Genomic DNA, 23,365 nt, shown 5'->3' on the forward strand with positions numbered 1-23,365 from the left:
AACAATAAGTTGAAATTAATATGAAAAAAAATGAATAGAGATTTACACAAACTATTTTTATACTTCAGCTTGATAACTCAAATTATGTTTAACTTTTTATCATTATTATCAAGTTGCATTATGATAGAGTAATGCTACGAAATATTATCTGAACTTTTGTAGTCCTAGGTTAAACACAAATATTACTTGAAATACATACATACTTGGTTAAACACTAATCATTGAAATGCAATTATTTTTGGGGAAATATAGAGTATTACATTATAAAAATATAATATTACCGATATATTTGTGTTCTTACGAAGTTGAAGTATATTCTGTAAAGTCTCTCAAACATAAGTGGCTCGCTATGAGCTCTTACTCACTAAAGTTAGGCCTATAAACTTGAAATAAAAGTGGGCCTTACATTTTTCACCAAGAAAAAAATTTATCAAACAAAAAACATATATAAAATACTTATGTTTGTTAGATGAAACACTTATTAAACAATGTTTGCATCTGTCCAATCACTTATTAAACAATTATTGGGAGAAAAGAGTGTGAACTGCTTGGGTACAGGAGATAGATTGGAAAGTAAGAAAGTAATTATACAGGTTCCTGGTATCACCAGTGGCTCGCTATGGGCCCTTACTCACTAAAGTTAGGCCCATAAACTTGAAATAAAAGCAAGCCTTACATTTTTCGCACAAGAAAAAAAATTATCAAACAAAAAACATATATAAAACACTTATGTTTGTTAGATAAAACACTTATTAAACGATGTTTGCAACTGTCCAATCACACAACTTGCAATTATTGGGCTAAACTAGACAATCCACGGGTAACATGATTTGATATGCGTTAAATTATGTTTTACACTTAATTATTTAAGCACACAAACAAAATCAAACATAATGTCAGTTCAATTTGGATCTAACATACTTGGATGGTTATACACACACACACACACATACACACACACACACATATATACATATACACACACACACACGTATATATATATATATATAACTTTGAGTATAATATTGAGATAAATATGATGCTTTTACAATATTGGTAACTCATTTAGGTATGATTATCATTAGAGTTGGTATTATGGATGAATTGGTGTATGTTTTAGTTGTGTTTTTCATTGCCAATTTTGTTGTGAGAATAGGTGCTCTCAAGCTGGATATCACGTAAGTGGTAGCTCACAACTCAGGCAATCTCCAAATTGCGTGTAATGACTACCTTCACTACTTGAAAACCAACGTGGATGCTTAAGCTATTGGATGTATAACTCAAATGGGAGCTTGTAGATTAAACGTAAGAGTCTGAGACAACTTGATGCTTAAGCACATGTTTGTCCCTTAAACGTGAAGTGTGACAATGTTGCTTGAATTTTGGAATCTTCGAGATGATGCAACATTACAAAAGAGGTAATTAAGAACAAACACACGTAAGCTAATGTGAAAAAAAGAATTCAGGTGAATCAAATATAAGTTACAAACCTCATGCCATAAGTAACACACTAGTTTATCTATATACATAGGAACATTTGACTCTAATATCAATTATCCAAATACATGCACTTAATATCAGACTCATTAGGTGTGTGCACATGTGGTGGTTCTCAAACTTTGCAAACTTTGGCCTCAAGAGATTATCACCCATCCACTCACAAGGTAAGTCCCCTTAATGCATATGACCTAATCAAGTCCAGTGACTAGGACATCGTTCTTCTCTTCATGACATAACCTACTATGCTCTACATGAGCGTGAGTAGCTATTAGAGAAAGGATACCAGCATATTGAATCTTATGCCAATGCATAAACTAAATTACCACTACCTAGAGTTTCTCCTTGAAATCCTTTCAACCACCATCATAATACATGCTCACAACAACCATATAATTAATTCAATTTATAGTAATAACAACCATAAATTCCGGTTCAAGCATACTTAAGACCTTCAGAGAAATCAAAACAGTAAAACAACAAAACAGGTAATATGGTGCTCAACGCCATTTGCCTAAAAAAACAGCACTCAACCCTAGATGACACCCCTCAACGTCTTGGAGCTAAAATGCTCCTAGACTTGCAAAGGTCTCTAGCGCTTAGGCAACACTCGGGCATCACTCAGCATTAAACGATTCATATTTTTAGCGCTCAGTAGTGAAGGCTACCACTTAGCATCACTCTAGATATCAACACTTTCAATTTGTGGTTCTTAAGGAATCTAGACCTGTTTCATGGTTCCAATCGGTACTTCTACCTTAGGTACTGGTCTAAATAGTTATTAAATCATTGTAGTTAGTACCAATTGGATCAATGACTCAATTTTCATATTCCTCAATTGCCACCATATCAAACAAGTAAACAAAATTCAAAAGATCAAACCAAATTTCACCCATCATCCACATGCATCCCAATAAATCTAGAACAAAAACATAGTTACTATCGGAAACAAAAAATCAACCACAATATGTAACATCAAACTCACATACACTAAAATCACTAGCCTCTCTTACCTTGACAACTCAACTTCAAGATCATAAGACAATAATCTCTCTTCAACATACATGATGCTCTATCTATATATAGAAACATCACAACTATGATCAGACCATACCCCTTATGATCATTGATCATCAAAGACTTAAAGAGAAAACTAAAGGAACACATGTGACCTCAAAGAAATACATGCAAAAATTGATCAAAATACCCAAAAGAAATAGTTGAAAACCAACTTACTCAAATGGAGCAATTGATTAGATGGTGTTGGGTATTGGGCTCCCTTTCCTATGTGGAGAAAAGACCCAAAACTTGAAAAGCTCATCTCTCACTTAAATTAGTCGAGAGGGGCCTATAAAATAAAGAGAGAGGCAGAACAATAGAGTCAGAACACACTGAAAGCCCTAACACATAGAGGGAGAGGGAAAGGTAGAGGGAAAATTTTGTTCACGTTTTTCACATAGCTTTCACCGTAAATTCGGCACTGCGATTCGTTCACCGTTGGATCGGGCTGAAATTTTTACATCAGGTTCAGAACTCATTGCTCTTCATTCTGACCGGTCGGATCGTTGATACGAGATCTGAGTTGGGAGATATTAATTTCGCACTGCAGTAGTGATATTATAGGTTTTCCTCTTGTTCTTCTCTATTTTGAAAGCTTTGTTGCTTTGTTATTTGGTTGGGTGTTGACACTAATTTGTGCTATTGATTGAGACTCTTTTGTACTCTTGTTGATCACAGTGAAGCTATTTCTTTGGTCTGGACGACTCGTGATTTTTACCCTTGATTTGAGGGGTTTTCCACTTTAAAAATCTTGGTGCCTTTATTTGTGTCTTTGGTGATTTATTATTGCTGCTATTTGATTGTTGCTCCTCATAGATTCTTGCAAGTTAGGAGAAATTATATCCGCTGCATTTTCCGATATATTATTTGTGTTGTTATTTTCCCCATCAGATGGACTTGAAGATTTTGTCGTAAGGATTACACCAATGTTCTTCGATCTTCAATCAAATGAATAAATGATTAGATGACTTAAAAAAAATAGAGAATTCTTAAAAAAATGTTTTTAAAGAAATAATGTATTTTCTATTAACAAGATTTTTTTGTAAAATTTTCGTTTATACATAAGTTTTTTATTATTTCTCATTATTTTAAAACACAATCAACAACCTAGTTTTGTAGGTTCTCACATTATTATATAAAAATAGTTAAAAATTATACTTATATGAAAAATAAATAAATTCGTTTACCTTACGATTACACCCCACCTTATTTTTACATTCAACTATTCATTTTAATAATATTTACATAACAAATTGACAAAATAGTAAAAAATAAAATTTTTAATTATAGATACTGAAAACTAATTTTAAATTTGAAAGATAAAAATAAAGTTAACTCAAACTTTACCACATTTTAAGGTTTTTTTTTTTCTAATTTATTAAAAGTTTTAGAATAGTGTCCACTACTCCTCAACACTTGGCGGCAGCAAAACCAACAATGGACCCACTTAAAGTTTAACCACAGAGTAAGAGACACGTGGCCCAAAGAGAGCAACAGAACATGAAGCATATTGAACTAGGCTTTATCTTATAAATTTTAAATAACATGAAATGAACCCTACTTTTCATTTTTTCACTTTTTTTCATAATTGTTTTCTGATATTTCCGTTTAAATTAATATTTTTTGGAAAATAATATAAGTGAAATTTTCTTAAAAATTTTCCTTTAAGTGAAACACATTTCGTTTAAATAAATAATATATATATATATATTATATAATTAATGAACATTTTGTTTAAATAAAAAAAATCCATTTTAACTTTTATATACCAATTTATAAAGAAAAATGGAGTCGCATCTCATAGAGACACTTTGTCACTTGCCCTAATGTGAACTAAAGAAATGATTAACTTGATTATTGCTTTCACATTTTGTTTTGGGATTTGACGATTAACAACTGCATTAAATTTCATTGTATTTCAGAAAATGCATATAAATTTATCAACTGAAAGGAAATATTTCAGAAAAATGTCAAAAAAATTATGTAGTATGTTTTTTTTTCTCACTAGCAGATTTAGCTTAATATAGTAAATTAGTGACTAATTTTTTGTAACAATCGTAAAACCCTTTTATTTTAGAAAGTCTGTTTTATTAAAAAATGTTAGATTTTGTACCAAAATATCAAATAGGTCATTAGATTTTTTTTAGTTTCAATTAGATTATGATTTTGTAGCACGTGTCAACTCCTTATTTTTTTAATTTTTTTTAATTTTAATTTTTTTTTGAAGTTTATGAATTTTATTTTAAAATTATTTATGTCATGTGTATGTTAAAAAATTGTGCCACGTGTCAAGTATGTATGGTGACACATGTCAAGTCATTATCTGAATATCAATTTGGTCCATATATTTATTAATTTGATTCCATTTTAGTCCATAATTTTTTAAAATTTTCAATTTCATTCCCTACAAATTGAGATCAAATTTAACTTTTATATAAATATTATAATGATATTTTTATTATAAGTGATATTTTTATTATATATTTTAACAATATTAAATTTATTTAAATTTATATTTTACATTAAACTCTGTTTATTTATTTAGGATTTTAAATATATTTATTTTAACTTGTTACAAAATTGTTTTAAAATTTTATATTTAAATTTATAAAATTGGTATTTTTAAACTAATTCTAACATTTGTATATAAATTATTTAAAACAATTTTGTTACAAGTTAAAATAAATATATTTAAAATTTTAAAACAAAATATAAATAAAGCTTAATGTAAAATATAAAATTTAAATAAACTTAATATTATTAAAATATTTAATAAAAGTTAAATTTGGTCTTAATTTGGAGGTGAAATTTGAAAATTTTTTAAAAAATTATGGACTCAAATAAAATCAAAATAATAAATATATGGACCTAATTGAGATTCAGACAATGACTTGATATGTATTATTATACTGACTTGACACGTGACACAATAATGATGTGACACGTGACATAAATAATTTAAAAAATTCAAAAAATAAAATAAATAAATAAAAATTCAAAACAAAAAAAATTAAATTAAAAAAAATGAGGAGTTGACACGTGGCACATCCTTAACACCATTAACACCATACTAACAGAATGGACCTAATCGTTACGCATTTTAAAAAATATGGACCTAATTGAGACTAAAAGAAAATTGATGACCTATTTGAGATTTTGGTACAAAAATATGGACTAATGGAATATTTTAACCTAAAAATAACCAAAGTAATTTTTTCTAACCAACAACTCTCATTCTTCATTTTCCATCCTTTTTGTTTTTCTCAACTTTCAAATAAATCATTCTTTCCTTTCTCATCTGAATTTTTATCATTTCTTGAATCAAAGGGTAGATTTGGGTTCGTGGCGGAGTTCTCTTTGAATTCACTTGAACAATTTCTTCTTCCTTCGAGTAAGTTTATAATCTGACCTCCACCTCATTTTTTCCTGTTTTTGAGGTTTTAATTATGCTTTGATCATGATCAAAGCTCTAATTCTTTTTTGTGTTCTTGGGTTTTGGTTCCTTTAGATTGAATTGGGGTTTTACAGCTCAAAGATAATTTTGGGATTTTTTTTCGTTGTCTCAATTTTGATCTACGTTTGAGATGAGGGAAGTTATTATCTTCTGATGGAAATAAATTTGTCTTGCATATTATAATTTGGTAGATTGAATTGCTTGAAATTGTTGTATGTTGATTTGATGAGCGCATGTGAAATGTTAATGGTTTGGAGTTCTGGTTTTTGCATGTTGAGAATAGATGAAAATCTGCGATTTTAGCTTAAGCAGGAGTCCATGTCGCTTAAGTGATAATTTCTAACTTAAGCGAGAAAACCACTAGAACTTTTTTTGTTTCTGTTTAATTTTAGCTCAAACGAGAATCTTTAGCTTAAGTGAGAGTCTTTGTCGCTTAAGCAAAAATTTCTAGCTCAAGCAAGAATTGCTGCAGAACTTTAAATTCCTTATTTTTTAACTTGTGATTAACTAAGTTAATTTTAAAAATATGATTCATGAAGTTATGCGTGAATGATGTGATATTTTTGAGACTTGACTTGGTATGTTGTTGCAAAATATGTGATTGTTTGATATGTGAATATGAAAATATGATTATATATGTTTATGATAGTGAAAGTATTGTTGTGAAATTGTGATGATAATGAGTTTGTGAATATATATATATATATATATATATATATATATATAAGCATTGTATGTGTTTGACGTAATTTCATAAGTCTCATGGAGAGATTTTATGGTGGTTTTATTTTAGTGTATGTATTGGACTATGGATTCAAGTAATGTGACATCCTGAAACTATAATGATCATTCACACTCAAATAGATTAGAATGGTTCATGTGGTGAAAGTAGCAGAAGGTTCTAATCTAAAGTAGGATAATGACCTTAGATGATCATTGATTAACCTTGTATGTAGTAGGATGAAACTCATTGACAATGGATCTGCAGAGCAGTAGAGGCCACTACGAGTGCAAGTCTCTAGTGATTCCAATTCCAAATATATGTCTCTAATGATTTCAATTCCAAATGTATATTGGGTTTAGTGTCAATTGTCTGAGTGTAATTATGTGAAATATGAAAGTTTGTCTATGTATGGCTTATAATTAATGTTTTAATGGTCTTAGGACGACTCTTTTGTATACTAGCTTACCCTTGCACTTTGTGATCTTGTGTTGTTTTTCTTCTTTTGCGATGATCACCATTTTTGTAGGAACATATGAAGATGTAAGTTTAAAGACAACTTTTAGGGATGCGATGAGAAGTCTGTAGCTAGAGTTGTGAAATTACAGTAAATGTATGAGTAATTATATATTCACTATAAAGATATCCTTTAAAATTTAGCATTGTTGTATAAATAATATGTTTTTATAGTCTGAACTCTTAAGAAACTATATTAATATATATGTTATTTCGTAAAATTCTTTTTAAATATTATTATAAAATGACTTATTTTATTTGTTTTACATTACTAAAATGGATTACAAAAATGGAATATTACAAATATCCATATCTAACTATGTTTTATATATATTAAATACGAAATTTCTTTAAATAGATAATCTGCTTTGAGGCAAAAGATACAATACCTAATCACTTTACTATACATTTGTTTGCTTTTTTTAGAGGCACTTTAAAAGTTATGAAAAAAAATCATTCATTTTTATAAAGCTGAAACTAGTTTATGTATAAATTAAAAAATGATTTGATAGAAATTGAATTGTATAATTTATTAAATGTTAACTTTTTATTTATTACTTAATTTTCTCCTAGAATAGTTAATTCAACCGCCCAACAAAAATCTGTATACTTTAACCAGATTTAGAGTTGCATGGTTGATCAATAAAATTATATTTTATTTTTAATATGTTATACGATTAAAAAGGTAAAATAAAAATCTAATAAATTTTTACAAAAGCATAAGTTTGTAAAAATGTTTAAAAGTAAAGATTTAATGTCATAATAACTACAAGTATAATTATGTAAATGTCACTTGTTATATTGCCCAACTAATAATACACCAATCAGTCAAAGAAATTAGTAATCCAACAAACAAAACCTTATCTAGCTAAATAAGAATTATTAACACATATAATTTAGTTGAGGAAAATTAAAAATTAAAAGCATGATATAATAAAAGAGGTATTTTGGTGTAACAATTAAACTCATATTAAAGAATTTACAACAACCAACTCACCTAACTCAATATAGAAACAAAAATATGAGTATAGATTTGTCAAAATTTATTCCTCAGAATTTATACAAGATAAATAGATAGTCATGCTAAATTTGTATTTTACAGAGTCCTAAAGTATTGGACAAGTTATTGTTATATTTTTTTATTCAAATCATAATTTAATAGTTTCTAAGGAAAAACCAAACACATCACGTGGATCACAAAACAATAAATGAACAATGATAAGAAAAATAATAATAATTAACTCACTTAGAAAACCAAGGAAGACTAAAAAAATAGATCTAGAACTATCGTCAAACAATTTCGGATTCTTATCTCAGATTGAAACTGAAAACTTGCTAAAAATATATGATCACCGACATCATAACATAAAACTAATTTGTTAATGAAACACGATATGTTTTACATCATTATGTTTTTAATTAGAGAAACATATTCCATAATTTGAAAATAATGAAATATAGTATTACAAAGTTAGTTGGTGTGTACATTATTTTCAATTTTACTCTTTAAATAAAAGTAATTATTTTATCAATTTTACAAACTTTTCTTTCAATTGTAATCCTTTTCTTTTTCATTTAACAATTTCTTTTAAAATTTAACTTTTTTTTTATAAACTAAAATAACTATTTACAATAAAACATTATCTAAAAAATTAAAAATTATCGATAATAAATTATGAAAATCATTTAAAATTATTTTTACAATAATAATAATAATAATTTATTATTCTTTATTATTAGAAAAAAAAAGTGAATAAGTATTTATTAGTATAAAATAAATTAGAATGATTTTTTCACACTAACTAATATAAAATATTCAAACTTTATTTTCGTTGTAAAATATGTGTGTAATATAATATAAATCACTTTTCTTTCTTTCAAAAATTAAATGTTTAATTAATTAGATGATATCCACTTTTAAAATAAATATTTAATTGAGTCCGAACTTTTATAATAATACCTCAATTAGATCATTTTTAGCAAAAAATTATTAATACCGTTAACAATATTGATATTTAAAATAACTAACAAAATTAAATATTTATATTTATATTAAAATTTAATGGTAAAAATTATGAATTAATAATTTTTGTTTGAAAATAACATGATTAAGATATTTTTTCAAAAGTTGGAACTAAATTGACAGATTTTTAAAAACGAATATCAAACTAATACATATGAACTAAAATGGATACCATCCCACTAATTAACATAAAATTAAATCAGCTCTTTCACCGACTTTGATGGAAAAAAACAGTATAAAACCTGTATCTAGTTTTTGTTAAATTATTGTATAAATAAGATTAGTTTTTTTATATTAAATAACACAGTATTTTATGCTTCTATCTAACTAAGAAGAAATTGTAACATCAATTCAAAGGTGTCCACAGCATGAATCGTGGAGAAAAAACCGGGTGGAGAAAAAAAAAAAATCAAAACTTCAAAGACAAATCATGTGTGTGTTCCCCCCTAATGCACTTTTCTACGTGATTTTTGCTAAGTACCATCCATTTTCTCTTTCCATTATAAAAACAAGCGAAGCTTCATCCACTTCACTTCCACACCAAGTTCTGCTCTTTCTGAGCAACGCGCAAACCCTGTTTCCTTCTCTTCTTCTAGCCTCAGTTTTGCACTGAAAATGGCACAAATTCTTTCTTCAGCATTGCTTTTGACTCTGCTGTGTGCTGCTTCAGTTGTTGCTGCCATTGAGCCAAGAGTACCAGAAGGTATGTTGCTAATATCTGAGACCCTTTCATTTTCATACATAGTAATGTGAAAAGAAAACACAAAAAACACTTGATCTGTTTCTTGCTTAACTTGAGTTTATGTTCACTTTGTCTATGTTTACTTCAAACCCTTGTTCTGCATTGTCCACTTTTACTCTGAATTGTTTGATGGAATGCCTCTATGGGTTACTTGCTTGAACATTTTTTCAGGCTAGCCTTTAGATCTGTCCATTATGTTGAGATTTAGCTCTTGTCTGTAGCAAAAACACATCAAGTTTATGAAATGTTTTGATTCAAGTGATAAGTGAATATACCGTCTCATCACTGTCTCATTTTAAACATATGGATCTAGCAATGTAGACTTAGTAACCCTGATTCTGAAGTTTTGTTTTTTTAATCTTTGTAATTTTTGACTCCGTAGCTTACCTTCAAAATGGCAACTTTGAGGAGCAGCCGAACCCCAAATACCTCAAGAAAACAAAGCTCGTTGGGAAATTTTCTTTGCCCAAATGGGAGATCAATGGTCTGGTTGAGTATGTCTCTGGGGGACCCCAACCTGGTGGCATGTTCTTCCCAGTTACTCATGGAATTCATGCTGTGAGACTTGGCAATGAGGCCTCAATCTCCCAAACTATCAAGGTCAAGCAGGGTCAACTGTATGCTCTAATTCTTGGGGCCTCAAGGACTTGTGCACAAGATGAAGTTTTGAGAATCTCTGTGCCTCCACAGACTGGTGATGTTCCTTTGCAGACCCTTTATAGTCTCAATGGTGATGTTATTGCTTGGGGGTTTAAGGCCACTTCTAATGTTGTCAAAGTGACTTTCCACAACCCTGGAGTTCAAGAAGATCCAGCTTGTGGGCCACTTCTGGATGCCATTGCTATCAGGGAGTTCTACCCTCCAATGCCTACTAGAGGTAATGAAATATAGACCATGCTATGCTACTCTACTCTTAGAACCTATCATTTGAATTTTATCAAGTACTACTTGGGTATATTATATGGGAATCTTTGTTGTCTTTGAATTGATGTTACAATTTCAAATCTATATGCAACCTTGATCTTTCTGCAGTTTTTAACACATCAGAAAGTTGTAGGAAACCGTTTTGCTGAGTTTCCGGGTGATTAGTACCTCCATGCTCTTTGGTCTCTCATGATGCCATCACATTTTCAATGTGTCCCTACTTGGACATATTTTGTCAAAAATGAATAATTAGTCACAGTTATTATATTATTATAGAATATAAAAAGTTGGATCTTTACCTTAGCCAAGCACATGGGTGGAGCCTGATAGCACATTAGATACATATTTTGTTTTTCCCACATCTAAGCTTTTTCCCATTACCTTTTGTGGTAACAAGGAGAGAGAAACTTAATTACTGTTATTTAGATGTGGAATATGAACTATCTGATTTTACTAAGCCTCATATTTTCTGATAAAACCATTATATGGTGTCTTGCAGTTAACTTGGTAAAAAATCCTGGCTTTGAGGAGGGTCCATTCCCCATTTTCAACTCTACCAACGGTGTTCTGCTCCCTCCTCAACAACAAGATAGGTTCTCCCCACTACCTGGTTGGATCATTGAGTCCCTAAAGGCTGTGAAGTTCATCGATTCAAAGCATTTCAATGTCCCATTTGGGCTAGGAGCAGTGGAGCTTGTGGCAGGCAGAGAAAGTGCCATTGCACAAGTCATCAGAACAGTTACCAACAAAGTCTACAACATCACATTTTCAGTTGGAGATGCCAAAAATGGGTGCCATGGATCCATGATGGTTGAAGCATTTGCTGCTAAAGATACCTTCAAAGTTCCCTTCAAGTCTGAAGGGAAGGGCACATTCAGGACTGTGAGTTTCAAGTTCAAAGCTATTGCACCCAGAACCAGACTCACTTTCTACAGCTCCTTCTATCATACCAGAATTGATGATTATGGTTCTCTTTGTGGCCCTGTTGTTGATCAAGTTATAGTGTTCCCTGTTGCCTAAAACATGAGTTCCTTCTACTCTACCTTTATACTAAAATATGTAGTAACTGAGATTTTTGCTATCCCTTGAGTCTGTATTTTCTATAATTGCAAGAAGATGAAAGATATTCTCAACTGTTGTTTGGTCTTGTAAATTTCTATTCTCCTTTTACAGGGAAGCACATCAATGCGAGAGACCAGTTTTAATGTATTTTGAATTTTTCATCATAAAATATGGTTGAAATCATTACTAAGATGATATTATACCAGTTCAATTTGAAAGATCTCATATAGAGATGGCAAATAAACCCGTCCCCGTGGGTATTGTCCGAACCCGTCCCCGTTTTGACGGGGAATCCCCGCATTGACTGGGTATGGGTATGGGTATGGGGAATCCCCGACTTTTTCAGTTGGGTATGGGGATGGGTATGGGGATGTACATATACCCGCCATAATACCCGTTCCCGCCATGTCTCCATTCTCGTTTAAATTATTAAAATATTCACAATTAATCAAGTAACCCCTATATATATATTTTTTTTTCTATTTTTTATTTCTTTTAATTATTTCATTTGTCATGAAACTCATTCTCATCTCCAATATATTTTTTATCTTATCATAACCTTTATGTAATTATGTTAAAATGATGTATGTTAATTAAAAAAAAATTATGCCTCACATTTGAATATTTATATTATTTTTTAATATTTTTATTTATTATAAATTTTTCTTTCACATGAGAATGTTTATACTCTCAATTTAAGATAATATAAAAAAAATTCTTTACTTATTATTATTATTAACTTTTGTTTAATTTGAATAACTCTTTTGTTTCATTAAAATAATTTTCGTTATTTTTCAACCATTAATTATATGTTAATATTTGAAAAGTTTTCTTAATTCTCTAAGATATTTTTCGTCTTATCATACCTTAGTTATACATTTGATTTTCTTTGTGTGATTTTTTTCGATAGTCTCTCAAATTATTTCTAAAACACACATTTGTTAGTTTTTTAATATTTTTATTTATTTTTTTTATTTTCATCATGTAGAATAATATTTCGATATATTCTATCTAATTATTTTTTATTTTATAACTCATTATTAATCATAATGTAATTTTTTCACTTTAAATTCTGTTTGAAGTGGTTAAAATTTTATATATATATATATATATATATATATATATATATATATATATATATAATGATATTTAGGAATAGTATATGATAATTCACTACAAGAAAAACATGAAATGGTGACTGATTTAGTCAGTAACCCATATCAGTCACTATTTTTCGTCATTGGTGGTAGTAGTTGATTTATTGTCTGAATCAATGACTAAATTAGTGACCGATTCAATGATCGAATCTGTACTTGATTTAGTGACCAATTTAATTACTAATTTATATGTAATTTAATGACAAATTTTTTGGTCACTAATGATATTTCTATTTAATTTTAACCACTTCAAACATAATTTAATAATTAGTTCTGTAAGGTATTTTTCATTTTATCATACCTTAATTATACATTTGATTTCCTTTGTGCGATTTCTTTCGATAGTCTCTCAAATTATTTCTAAAACACACATTTGTTAGTCTTTTAATATTTTTATTTATTGTTTATTTTCATCATGTAGAATAATATTTCGATATATTCTATCTAATTATTTGTTATTTTATAACTCACTATTAATCATACTGTAATTTTTTCCACTTTAATTGTATAAATAACTTTTATTTACTACAATATAAAAATTTAATGTAATTGCTATGAATATTTTTTTGTCACTATCCAACATATATTGAAGTTCAAAAGATACAAAATCTATGTCAAAATTTTATTATTATGTTTATTATTTGTTCTTTGTGTCATTTTGATCAAGTGATGTATTATAACTTTTATTAGTGTATAAAAAAGAGATTCATTATAATTTAAAAAATTGAAGTAAACAAACATTTAAAATATATTTTAATTTGAATATTTGTTTTCCTTTTATTATTATGTTTATTATTTATTCTTTGTGTCATTTTGATCAAGTGATATATTATAACTTTTATTAGTGTATAAAAAAGATATTCATTAGAATTTAAAAAATTGAAGTAAACAAACATTTAAAATATATTTTAATTTAAATATTTGTTTTCCTTTTATATTTTTTTGAAATATTTTTTAATTTTATCAACTAAGTTCATCAATGTTGTAGTTTGCAAATTTAACAAATGTTTTGGTTCACATGAAATTTTATTTGGTATTCTAATATAAAATGTAAACAATTATAATTTATTTTAAGGTATTTGGCATCGAAGAAAATCCTCCTAATATTGAATATTTCATAATATTATGTTTTCTTTACCGTAATTTTTTTTCTTTTATAAAAATTAATATTGAAGTAGTTAGAACACGGGTACGGGTATGGGTACGAGATTATACCCGTTACCCGGTGGGGATGGGGATGGGAAAAAAGTTTGATACCCGTTAGGTTTGGGTATGGGGATGGGGATGAATTTTTTATGCGGGGATGGGTATGGGATAGCGAAACCCGTCCCCGCCCCGCCCCGTTGCCATCCCTAATCTCATAAAGTATATGCATGGAAGGAATCTCCAAGTGTTACATTTTGAATTATATTTACTTGTAGATGGTTCGGAGTTTGTCCCAATTTGCAAATGCAATATTCCACTATTTCTATTTTTATTTGTATTAATCAATTATATTTATGGGGTGAAAATACGGGCAAGTCCAATTCGATTTTGCTCATTCCGCCTTGGTCTATAAAAATGGGTTAGGTCAACCTGGTTGTAAAATAGGTAAGAAAATACGATCTCTTCAGCCATTAGACAAGCCGACAAACTGGTCATGCCATTTATTTTTATATTTTTTATAAAATTTATTTGTATATAATCTTATAAATAACTATTTAAAACATATTTAATCTAATAAATATTTTTAAAATTTTTAATTAATTAATATTTTAAATTAAATAAATTAAAATAATTATTGTATTTAAATGTTAAATTATTCTATTATAACTAATAATTAAAGTTTAGTTTTTAAGAGTTAGTGATTTAAATTATAATAATATTGTATATTTATATCTTTACAAAAATTTAATATAAAAAAAATAATCTTTTCAATTATTTTTAATTTTTAAAAAAATAAATAAATGAAAAACGGATCATGGACGAGCTGACAAATCTTTGACTTGTCAATTTGACATGTTAAGTAGATCAAGACAAAACAAACTGACAGATTGAAAATGCTAACTCGATCCATCCTATTTTGACAGAACGATGGACTGGTTCCTCAAACCACTTTGCCATCCATAATTATATTACTCTAAAATCCAATAAACTTACATACTTTTAAAATAAAATTTAAAATACATGCTAAAACTCAAACAAAAATTATATTTTCTTTGAGTGTTTTGTTGTGACCAATATGGATGAAGTTTTGATTAGTGCAAACCCACTTAAATACAGAAGGTAATATCTTATTACAAAAAAGGACAAATATTAAGGTTTATTCACTAACTTAAAACAATCTAAGCGTGAGAAATAAATATGTGACTTAATGAAATACATAGTTTAGAAAAATTAACGACATTACTGAAAACATTAGTAGAGTTAAAAATTGAAGCCAAAAAATTATGTTTAGGTTTTAAAGGGATTAAACTAAAAAAATATTTTAGAGGTTGTTGTAACACAACCCAATTTGGAGGACCTAAAGCTTAATTATCCTTTATGATATAATTATTGTGAGTGTATGAAAGAATTTATAAAAATAGTTCATTATTTTTTTTAATTATAAACTTAATAAGCTTATAACTTAAATAAAAGAATAGTTTAATTTCATTTTACGTTCAATATTATATTATATTATATTATATATATATATATATATATATATATATATATATATATATATATATATATATATATATATATATATATATATATATATACACGAACTTATTGGCCAAAACCATAATTATTTATTTAAATGAAATGCTTAAAGTTTTAAGTTGTCCATATACGGATACAAAATTGTGAATAAAATATTCTAGAATTACTTTTTTTCACTTTTGATACTTGAGTCACTTGAATATATATATATATATATATATATATATATATATATATATATATATATATATATTTAATTATTTATTCCTAGAGAACGGTTACATTTGGGATTAAAAAACTCTTTTACAAAAATGGTTTTATAATATTTTATCGAGTTTTAAATAAGGAATGTTTTAGATTATGTAATTTGTAAATAGTTTTTTAAATTATAGATTACTTGATGGAAAATCTTCATGGATGTTCCATAATAATTGATTCATCGAAGAGAAAAATAAATGGTCTTTTTTTGTGTTATACAATTTGTTCATCAATCTCACTGAAAAAACATCATTTGTCAACTATCAAGAAACAAAATACATACTTGGTAAAACATACAAAAAACCAAGCCCCAAACATCACGACCGAAACTCAAAAAACACAAATACAAAAAACTCAAACACAAAAATCAAAGAAATGACATACCATGAGAAACTGGAGGGACAAAGAAGAAGAAATGCAAAAGAATGGGACCATCAAACTCAACCCATATTTAAAATGCAGACGACAAAATCATTCCAAAGTAACTGAGCTAAAATGATTCAAAACAATTGAGAGAATCCAACCAAAAACTCAGACACACAAACAAAGAAAAAAAATGGCATACCTTAGGAAACTGGGGGAACGAAGAAGAAGGAATGCAGACAACGAAACCACCCAATACTACTTTATTTAAAATGCAGATCATCCCAAAGTAAATGATCTTAGATCACTAATGCATGCAACATCAATCAAATCATGCACAATATTCCCGCCATCCAACACTCAAATAGGCGGGAAAGTTGATATTACTTTTATGGCTACACAATTAAACGAAATGGATGCTTCATAACAGGGTTAGATTGGTCAAAAACTGGTATGAAAATAGGCAGATCATGGGCCATCTAGAACAGAAGGGGAAGTTGCTAAAAAATCTGTAAAGTGAACAGGTGTCACTCATTTAAGTTGGGATATTTGAGTAATATCTGGGGGTCATTGTTTTTTTATATTTTAGATTTCAAATGTATTCTGAAATATATTTATAAATTCAAAAGTATATTTAGATTTTTACAAAATATAAAATTTAATATTAAACATTGTAGATTACAAACAAAATAATAATATCTTAAATTGTACACTATAGAAATATAGAAATTTTACAAATCAACCTATTGATATTCATCAAGAAGTAACTAAAAATAAGACTAAGAAGAAAAAGTGAAAAAACTTAGCTTAACGATCAACAAAAGTAAGGAACTAAGATTTTGAATTGCAACACAATTTCTAATATAGCGTAAGTGAGAACTACGTAAATTACTTAGGGCCTGTTCGTTTGTGAGGATGGTACTATTAAAATGAATTAGGGAGCGCGGATTGTTGAATTTATTGTGTTCCATTGTATGAATTGAAACTGATTAGAGAGCGCAGATTTAAGGGATGTGCGGGTTTTTCCATCCACCCTTTTATGAGAAGATTACAGAATAAAGAGGGTTATTTCTCCATTTTGCCCTCGCTTTTGACATGCGCGCACATGACAATATTCGTTTTGCTGAAATGATTCCTGAAAGATTCCTGCACCTCCTGAAAGATTCCCGAATTTATTCTTCTTCCAGCACGATTTAAACTGGTGCACACAGCGAACTGCTCCAAGGCTCCAAGGGCTGTTTGGTTTTGTGAAGCAGAGGTTTTGTGAAGCTCCGACAGGTGAGTTATTTGGGGTGTGGTGGTGTGTTGTCTTGCGGGAGGGCGGTCAGCGGGGTGGTGGAGTGAGTGGTGATAATGGTTGTGAGGGTGGTGAGGGAGGCACCGGTGCCCTCGCATCTTGGAGTTTCTGAATGCACCGGTGTGGGCACCGGTGTTGGCAGTGTTTGTGCAGCCTGGGGTGGTGAGCGGATGGCACAAGTGAGGGTGGTGAGTGAGGTGTTCAGTGGCGGTGCGGTGGTGGTGAGGTGTTCTGCTGTGGGTTGGCACCGGTGGCACTGGTGTGGTGCTGTGTTCATGGAGTGATGGCACCGGTTACGTAACCGGTGCCTTGTTTCTAAAAGGGCAACACCGGTTACGACACCGATGTCGAGGCATATTATTATTTTTTTTCATGGTTTTGTGTTTTGTGCAGGTGGACGTGGTGGAGGTGTTTGAAGTCGTCGGAGGTGGCAGCTAGTGGAGGAGCTGTCACTGTGGAGGTGAAGGTGGGCGACCGGACGTCCGTTGAGTTTGTTTGAAGGTGGAGGCGCCGAGAGTTGCGAGTTGCAGTGTGACACAGCTGTTCAGTGTTGGCCGGAGGTGAGGAGGCGCTGCGGGAAGTTGGAGTTCGCCAGTCCAGTGGTGGTGATACAGTGTTGGCCTGGCCGGAGTTGACACACTGTTGTTGGCCGGAGGTGAGGTGATATTGGCCGAAAAAATGACATATTATAGGGATGTTAAAATATAAATAATTTTTTAGTCAAAAAAATAACATATTATAGGGATGTGAAAATATAAGTAATTTTTTAGTGGTGATGGTTGATTTATATATAATGTTTGATTCCTATAATGTTTCCAAGGCTTGGTATTGGCTTGTCATTCAGTTAATTGCTCTGAATTGCGGTGTGGTCCTCTTCATTTTCATTTTGTTACCACTTGAAGTTTGGTGAGGTAATTTTTTTACTCAAATGTAAAATATTACATAGTATTGATGTTTTAGTTAGTAACATTGATAAGGTAGTAGTATTGATGTTTAACGAAAATTAGTTTATTTAATTTTTTTTAGTTACGATGGTAGTAATTTAAATTTATTTTTATAATTGGGTCATTTAGATGGAGGAAGAATTAGATATGAGTTACTTGGACGATGAAGATATAGTCGATGATGTAATGGGTGTGGACTTTAATGTAGTTACACATTTACGTCATCAATTACAACTGCGTTCCGCCTTAGCTGCAGTAACAATGCTATGCATTGTTGCACATGCATTGTATATACTAAATATGGCAATAGAAACAAGTAGTATTCATGAGTGCCTGTTAAACAAAGATCGTCGAAGAGAGCAGCTAATGTCATACTTGGTGCATACCAATCGCTGTCGTGACATTATCCGCATGGGACCCGAGGCATTTATTAACTTATGTAATCGTCTAAGATTAACCGGGTTAGTGAACGATGCGGTTAGGTCAACTGTGGAGGAACAAGTGGCCAAATTTCTCCACATTATCGGACATAATGTGAAGAATCGAAGTGTGGGATTCTTTTTCCATCGTTCTGGTTCGACTGTGAGCAGGCATTTTCACAATGTGTTGGATGCAATACTATCTTTGGAGTCTGAATTCTTAATTCAACCAAGTGGCGCTGAGGTTCCTCCTCATGTTGAAGGTAGTAGTCGATTTTATCCATACTTTAAGGTAAATCTCTTCAAAGACGCATTCAATTCCAGTAATGACTCCATATTTAAACAATGTGTTAATATATTAAATTTGTCAAATATTAGGATTGTTTAGGCGCCATTGACGGAACTCATGTTCGAGTCCGAGTCCCAAGAGCTGATGCTCCAAGGTTTCGAGGAAGAAAAGACTGGCCAACACAAAATGTCTTCGCGGCATGTGACTTTGATATGAAGTTCACGTATGTATTGGCTGGGTGGGAGGGAACAACATTCGATTCAAGGATATTGAAAGATGCTCTCTCTAGAAATGATTCTTTAGTCATACCTGAAGGTTAGTGAATAATATGTTTCTTTTGACATGCAACATATACAAGTCATAACCGATGTGTGCAAAATAATGTAGGAAAATATTACCTCGGGGATGCTGGATTTATGGTTAAAAGATCAATTTTGACCCCCTACAGAGGTGTCAGATATCATCTTAAAGAGTACAGTCGGAGAGGACCACAAAATCCCCGAGAGTTGTTCAATCATCGTCACTCATCACTCAGAAATGTTATAGAAAGAACCTTCGGGTTGTTAAAAAAACGTTTCCTAATTATAGCCAGTGGAACCGAACCACATTACTCTCTTGAAACAATGACACATATTGTGTTGGCATGTTGCATCCTACACAACTTTCTGCGATCTGTCGATCATGATGCAAGCTTGCTTGATGAGGTAGATAGAGAGTTGGCTGAAGAACATCAAGATGGTGGCAGCACACATCAAAGTGAGGATGATTATCGACTTGGATGTAATTTAAGGGATGAAATAGCTCATCAAATGTGGAATGATTATGACAACAATTAAGTTGATGTACTCATGTATGTTACTGCAATGCAAATATGAATGACTAATGTCTGTTATATAGTAATAGTTAGGTAATGTGTGAACTTAATTTTATGGATTAAATGTTATGTTTTAGTTTCCTTTGCTTCCAATAGGTACTAAATGAACAGGGGTAAAGGACTTGCTGTCTCTGTGAGCCGACGTGAATTCACTAAATGGACAGACGACATGGACAACCGACTCCTGAATGCCATGTTAGATGAAGCGTGACTTAGCAACAGGGTGGATGGTAGTTGGACAACCCAAGCATACAATAACATGCTAAGCAATCTACATGAAGCAGGGTTTGTGAACCTTAACAAAAACAACGTTAAGAATAGACAAAAAGTCTTGAAGGAAAAGTGGCGTGAGGTGCATGACTTATTTTGTTCACTTAGTGGATTTGCGTGGAACAACATATCAAAGGTCATTGAGGCTGAAGATGAAGTGTGGGCAGAGTTGTTGCAGGTAATGTCAAACGCTATAAATGTAAATTTTTACTCCCAACACACGAATATCAATCTTACCGTTTAATGTATAAATATGTTTACATTTTCAGTCAAAGCCGCACGCAGCGAAGTGGCAAAGTACCCATATAAGGCATTACGACCTCATGGAGGAATTATGGTCATCCGATCGTGCAACTGGTGAGGGGGTCAGAACTGCTTCACAAGCTAGACGGATTCGCCAACAAAGGCGTTTATAAGTTGATTTGAATGATGAATTGGAGTACACGCCTGAGCCTCCAGGCCATGAACCACGCGAGAATGCTTACCCATCCTCACCACCATCTATGGATGAGTATAGCCCAGGCCCTACCCAAAGTGTTCCTTTTGTACCATCTGGTGGAACCACATCATCTCAGGGATCTAAAAGAAAAGCACCCATGATTGACATTGTTGATTCTCAATTCGACAAACTCACAACCAAGCTGGATGGATTCATGGAGGTTATGGGTGCCGGAAACTCACACTTTGAGAAGATGTCAAACATTGCCGAGAGACAAGTCATTGCCATTGAGAAACGTAACGACATTCTAAACGAGCAAGTTGGGATGATGAAACGGAGTTCGACTTTCCAATATACAGAAAGTGATATTTGGGAAATGCTTGCAGGGATGAACATCCAAGAGGAAAGCCTTATGGAACAGTGCTATGATTACCTCTGCTCAAATCTGACTCATACGAAGCGACTTATGGGAATGCCACAACATCTAAGATTGAATAAGTTATATAGTATGATGGTTGGTCGTACTGGATAGGGTTTGTAGACAATGCGCTTTACGTGTGTATGTTTTATATCACTTGTGAGTTTGTTGATTTGCGTGGTTTTAATTATCATGTTATTGTAATGTTAAGATGTTATGTTCCCTCCATTATAAAGTGTTGTATGAACTGAACCTCTCACTTCCATAATGCTTAGGCTGAGACACATATTTATCTTTACCATTAGTAATTTGGGAATGCCATTTCTGTGCCTAATGATTTTCATTTTTTTCGTACAAGTGTGATTTTTCATGGCTTCATCATCATCAAAGTATAGACCTAAAATTCGTAAGGATAAATCAACAGCGATAGAAGAGGAACCACCCCTACAAAGAAGGCTAACCGTGGAAGACGTACTAGATCAAAAACGATACTTCAGCACTGTCAAACAAATGGAAAATTATGGGAATCACTTTTACCATAGAAGAATAATAGAGCCAAAGATTATGAACTTGGAGTCATTTATGGATTCTGGGCTTTACTTCCATCAACATCTTTTATTCCAAGGCCTTTCAAATTACGTCACATTATCGTATTCGTACTTTCTGGAACTAATTAAGGTGTTCTACGCAAATCTACAGATCTCCGATAATGGTTATTTGATGAGTGAGGTTAACAAGAAGAAAATTAAACTGAAACCATCTGACTGGTTTCAAATATGTGGTCTGAAATATCAAGGTCGAAAGTTATCATTACCAGAGGTGCCACCTGACCTGAACTATAACCGGGACATGGCTTTAGCCTCCATGGTAAGACCAGGTGCCCGTTTTAAAGCAGTGAAGACGGTTGGTGCCCTACAGATAAATGATAGACTATTACAATATGTTATAATGTACTTTTTGACACCAAGGATGACCAATATCTCACATGTTTTACAAGACGACATTTTCATGATATGGGCTTTAAAGAATGACATCTTAATTAATTGGCCACATGTCATCATGCAAAATATGCTTAAGTGCAAGAGTACTAAGACAGGTCTTCCATATGGAATTTTGATAACTGCAATAATGCAATATGCTGGAATGGATCTTTCGGTTGATACAATGACGACTGTATCTTTAAGACACCGCTTTTCAGTGCAGAATTTGAGGAAGATGAATATAGTTCACATAAACGGTGAATGACAACAACTTCGTGGCCGTTCTGATGATGCACCACAACGAAGAGAAGAAAGTCCCATGGATGAAGACAGTAATGACAGAGATAACGACCGTGAAGAAAATATGGTGGAACCTCCAACCCCAACAACAAAACAACTATTAACTCAAATATGGGGAGGAGTACAATCCATAGAAGCCAGGTTACAAACATTGACCATTGATGTTGACAGACGTTTCAACGAAGTCAATTCCACTGTCAACCAGATTTATGACCTTCTTAACGGGGATGAAGACTCAGATGAGTGACTTGTATTCTCCTATTCTTTCATGGAAATAAATTAATTCATTTATTTACTATTTAATATTTTATACAATAATTGTTATTCTTCACTGCTAACTCCAACTCATTATTGTGTGCTTAAGTAGATGGAACAGAGAATAATGGACCTCCTAGAGGAATCAAGTCAGCTTAATAGAAGAATGAATGTTGCAATAGATCGTCAAAGAGTTGCACTTCAAGCAAGAAACCACCTCATAACAAAATATAATCGTCTTACTCGTTGTCAGCCTGAATTTCAATATAGCGAACAAGACATATTTCAGATGTTATCAGCTATGAACATTGAAGATGTCAACCTATTCACACGGTGCTATGAATACCTTTGTTCCCACCCATTACATACAAGACGTATTATGGGTATGCTTATACGTTTCCGGATGAATAGGTTACTTC

At 31.3% G+C, this 23,365-nt stretch overlaps 1 protein-coding gene and 1 pseudogene across 1 annotated transcript; both read left to right on the forward strand.

The window, feature by feature from the left end:
* The first annotated feature begins 9,713 nt into the window (after positions 1 to 9,713).
* Positions 9,714 to 12,145, forward strand: LOC114194488 (DNA-directed RNA polymerase subunit beta (Protein of unknown function, DUF642)). Its single transcript, XM_028084747.2, has 3 exons — positions 9,714 to 9,973; positions 10,395 to 10,889; positions 11,436 to 12,145. The coding sequence occupies exons 1-3, from the start codon at positions 9,886 to 9,888 to the stop codon at positions 11,954 to 11,956; spliced, it is 1,104 nt and encodes a 367-aa protein (XP_027940548.1). The 5' UTR covers positions 9,714 to 9,885; the 3' UTR covers positions 11,957 to 12,145.
* An 8,398-nt stretch (positions 12,146 to 20,543) lies between these two features.
* LOC146888596 (uncharacterized) lies at positions 20,544 to 21,525 on the forward strand (annotated as a pseudogene).
* The last annotated feature ends 1,840 nt before the right edge of the window (positions 21,526 to 23,365 follow it).

This window comes from Vigna unguiculata, chromosome 1, assembly GCF_037176805.1.
Source record: "Vigna unguiculata cultivar grain cowpea cultivar isolate G323 ecotype 2 chromosome 1, ASM3717680v1, whole genome shotgun sequence".
Taxonomy (NCBI): Eukaryota; Viridiplantae; Streptophyta; class Magnoliopsida; order Fabales; family Fabaceae; genus Vigna; species Vigna unguiculata.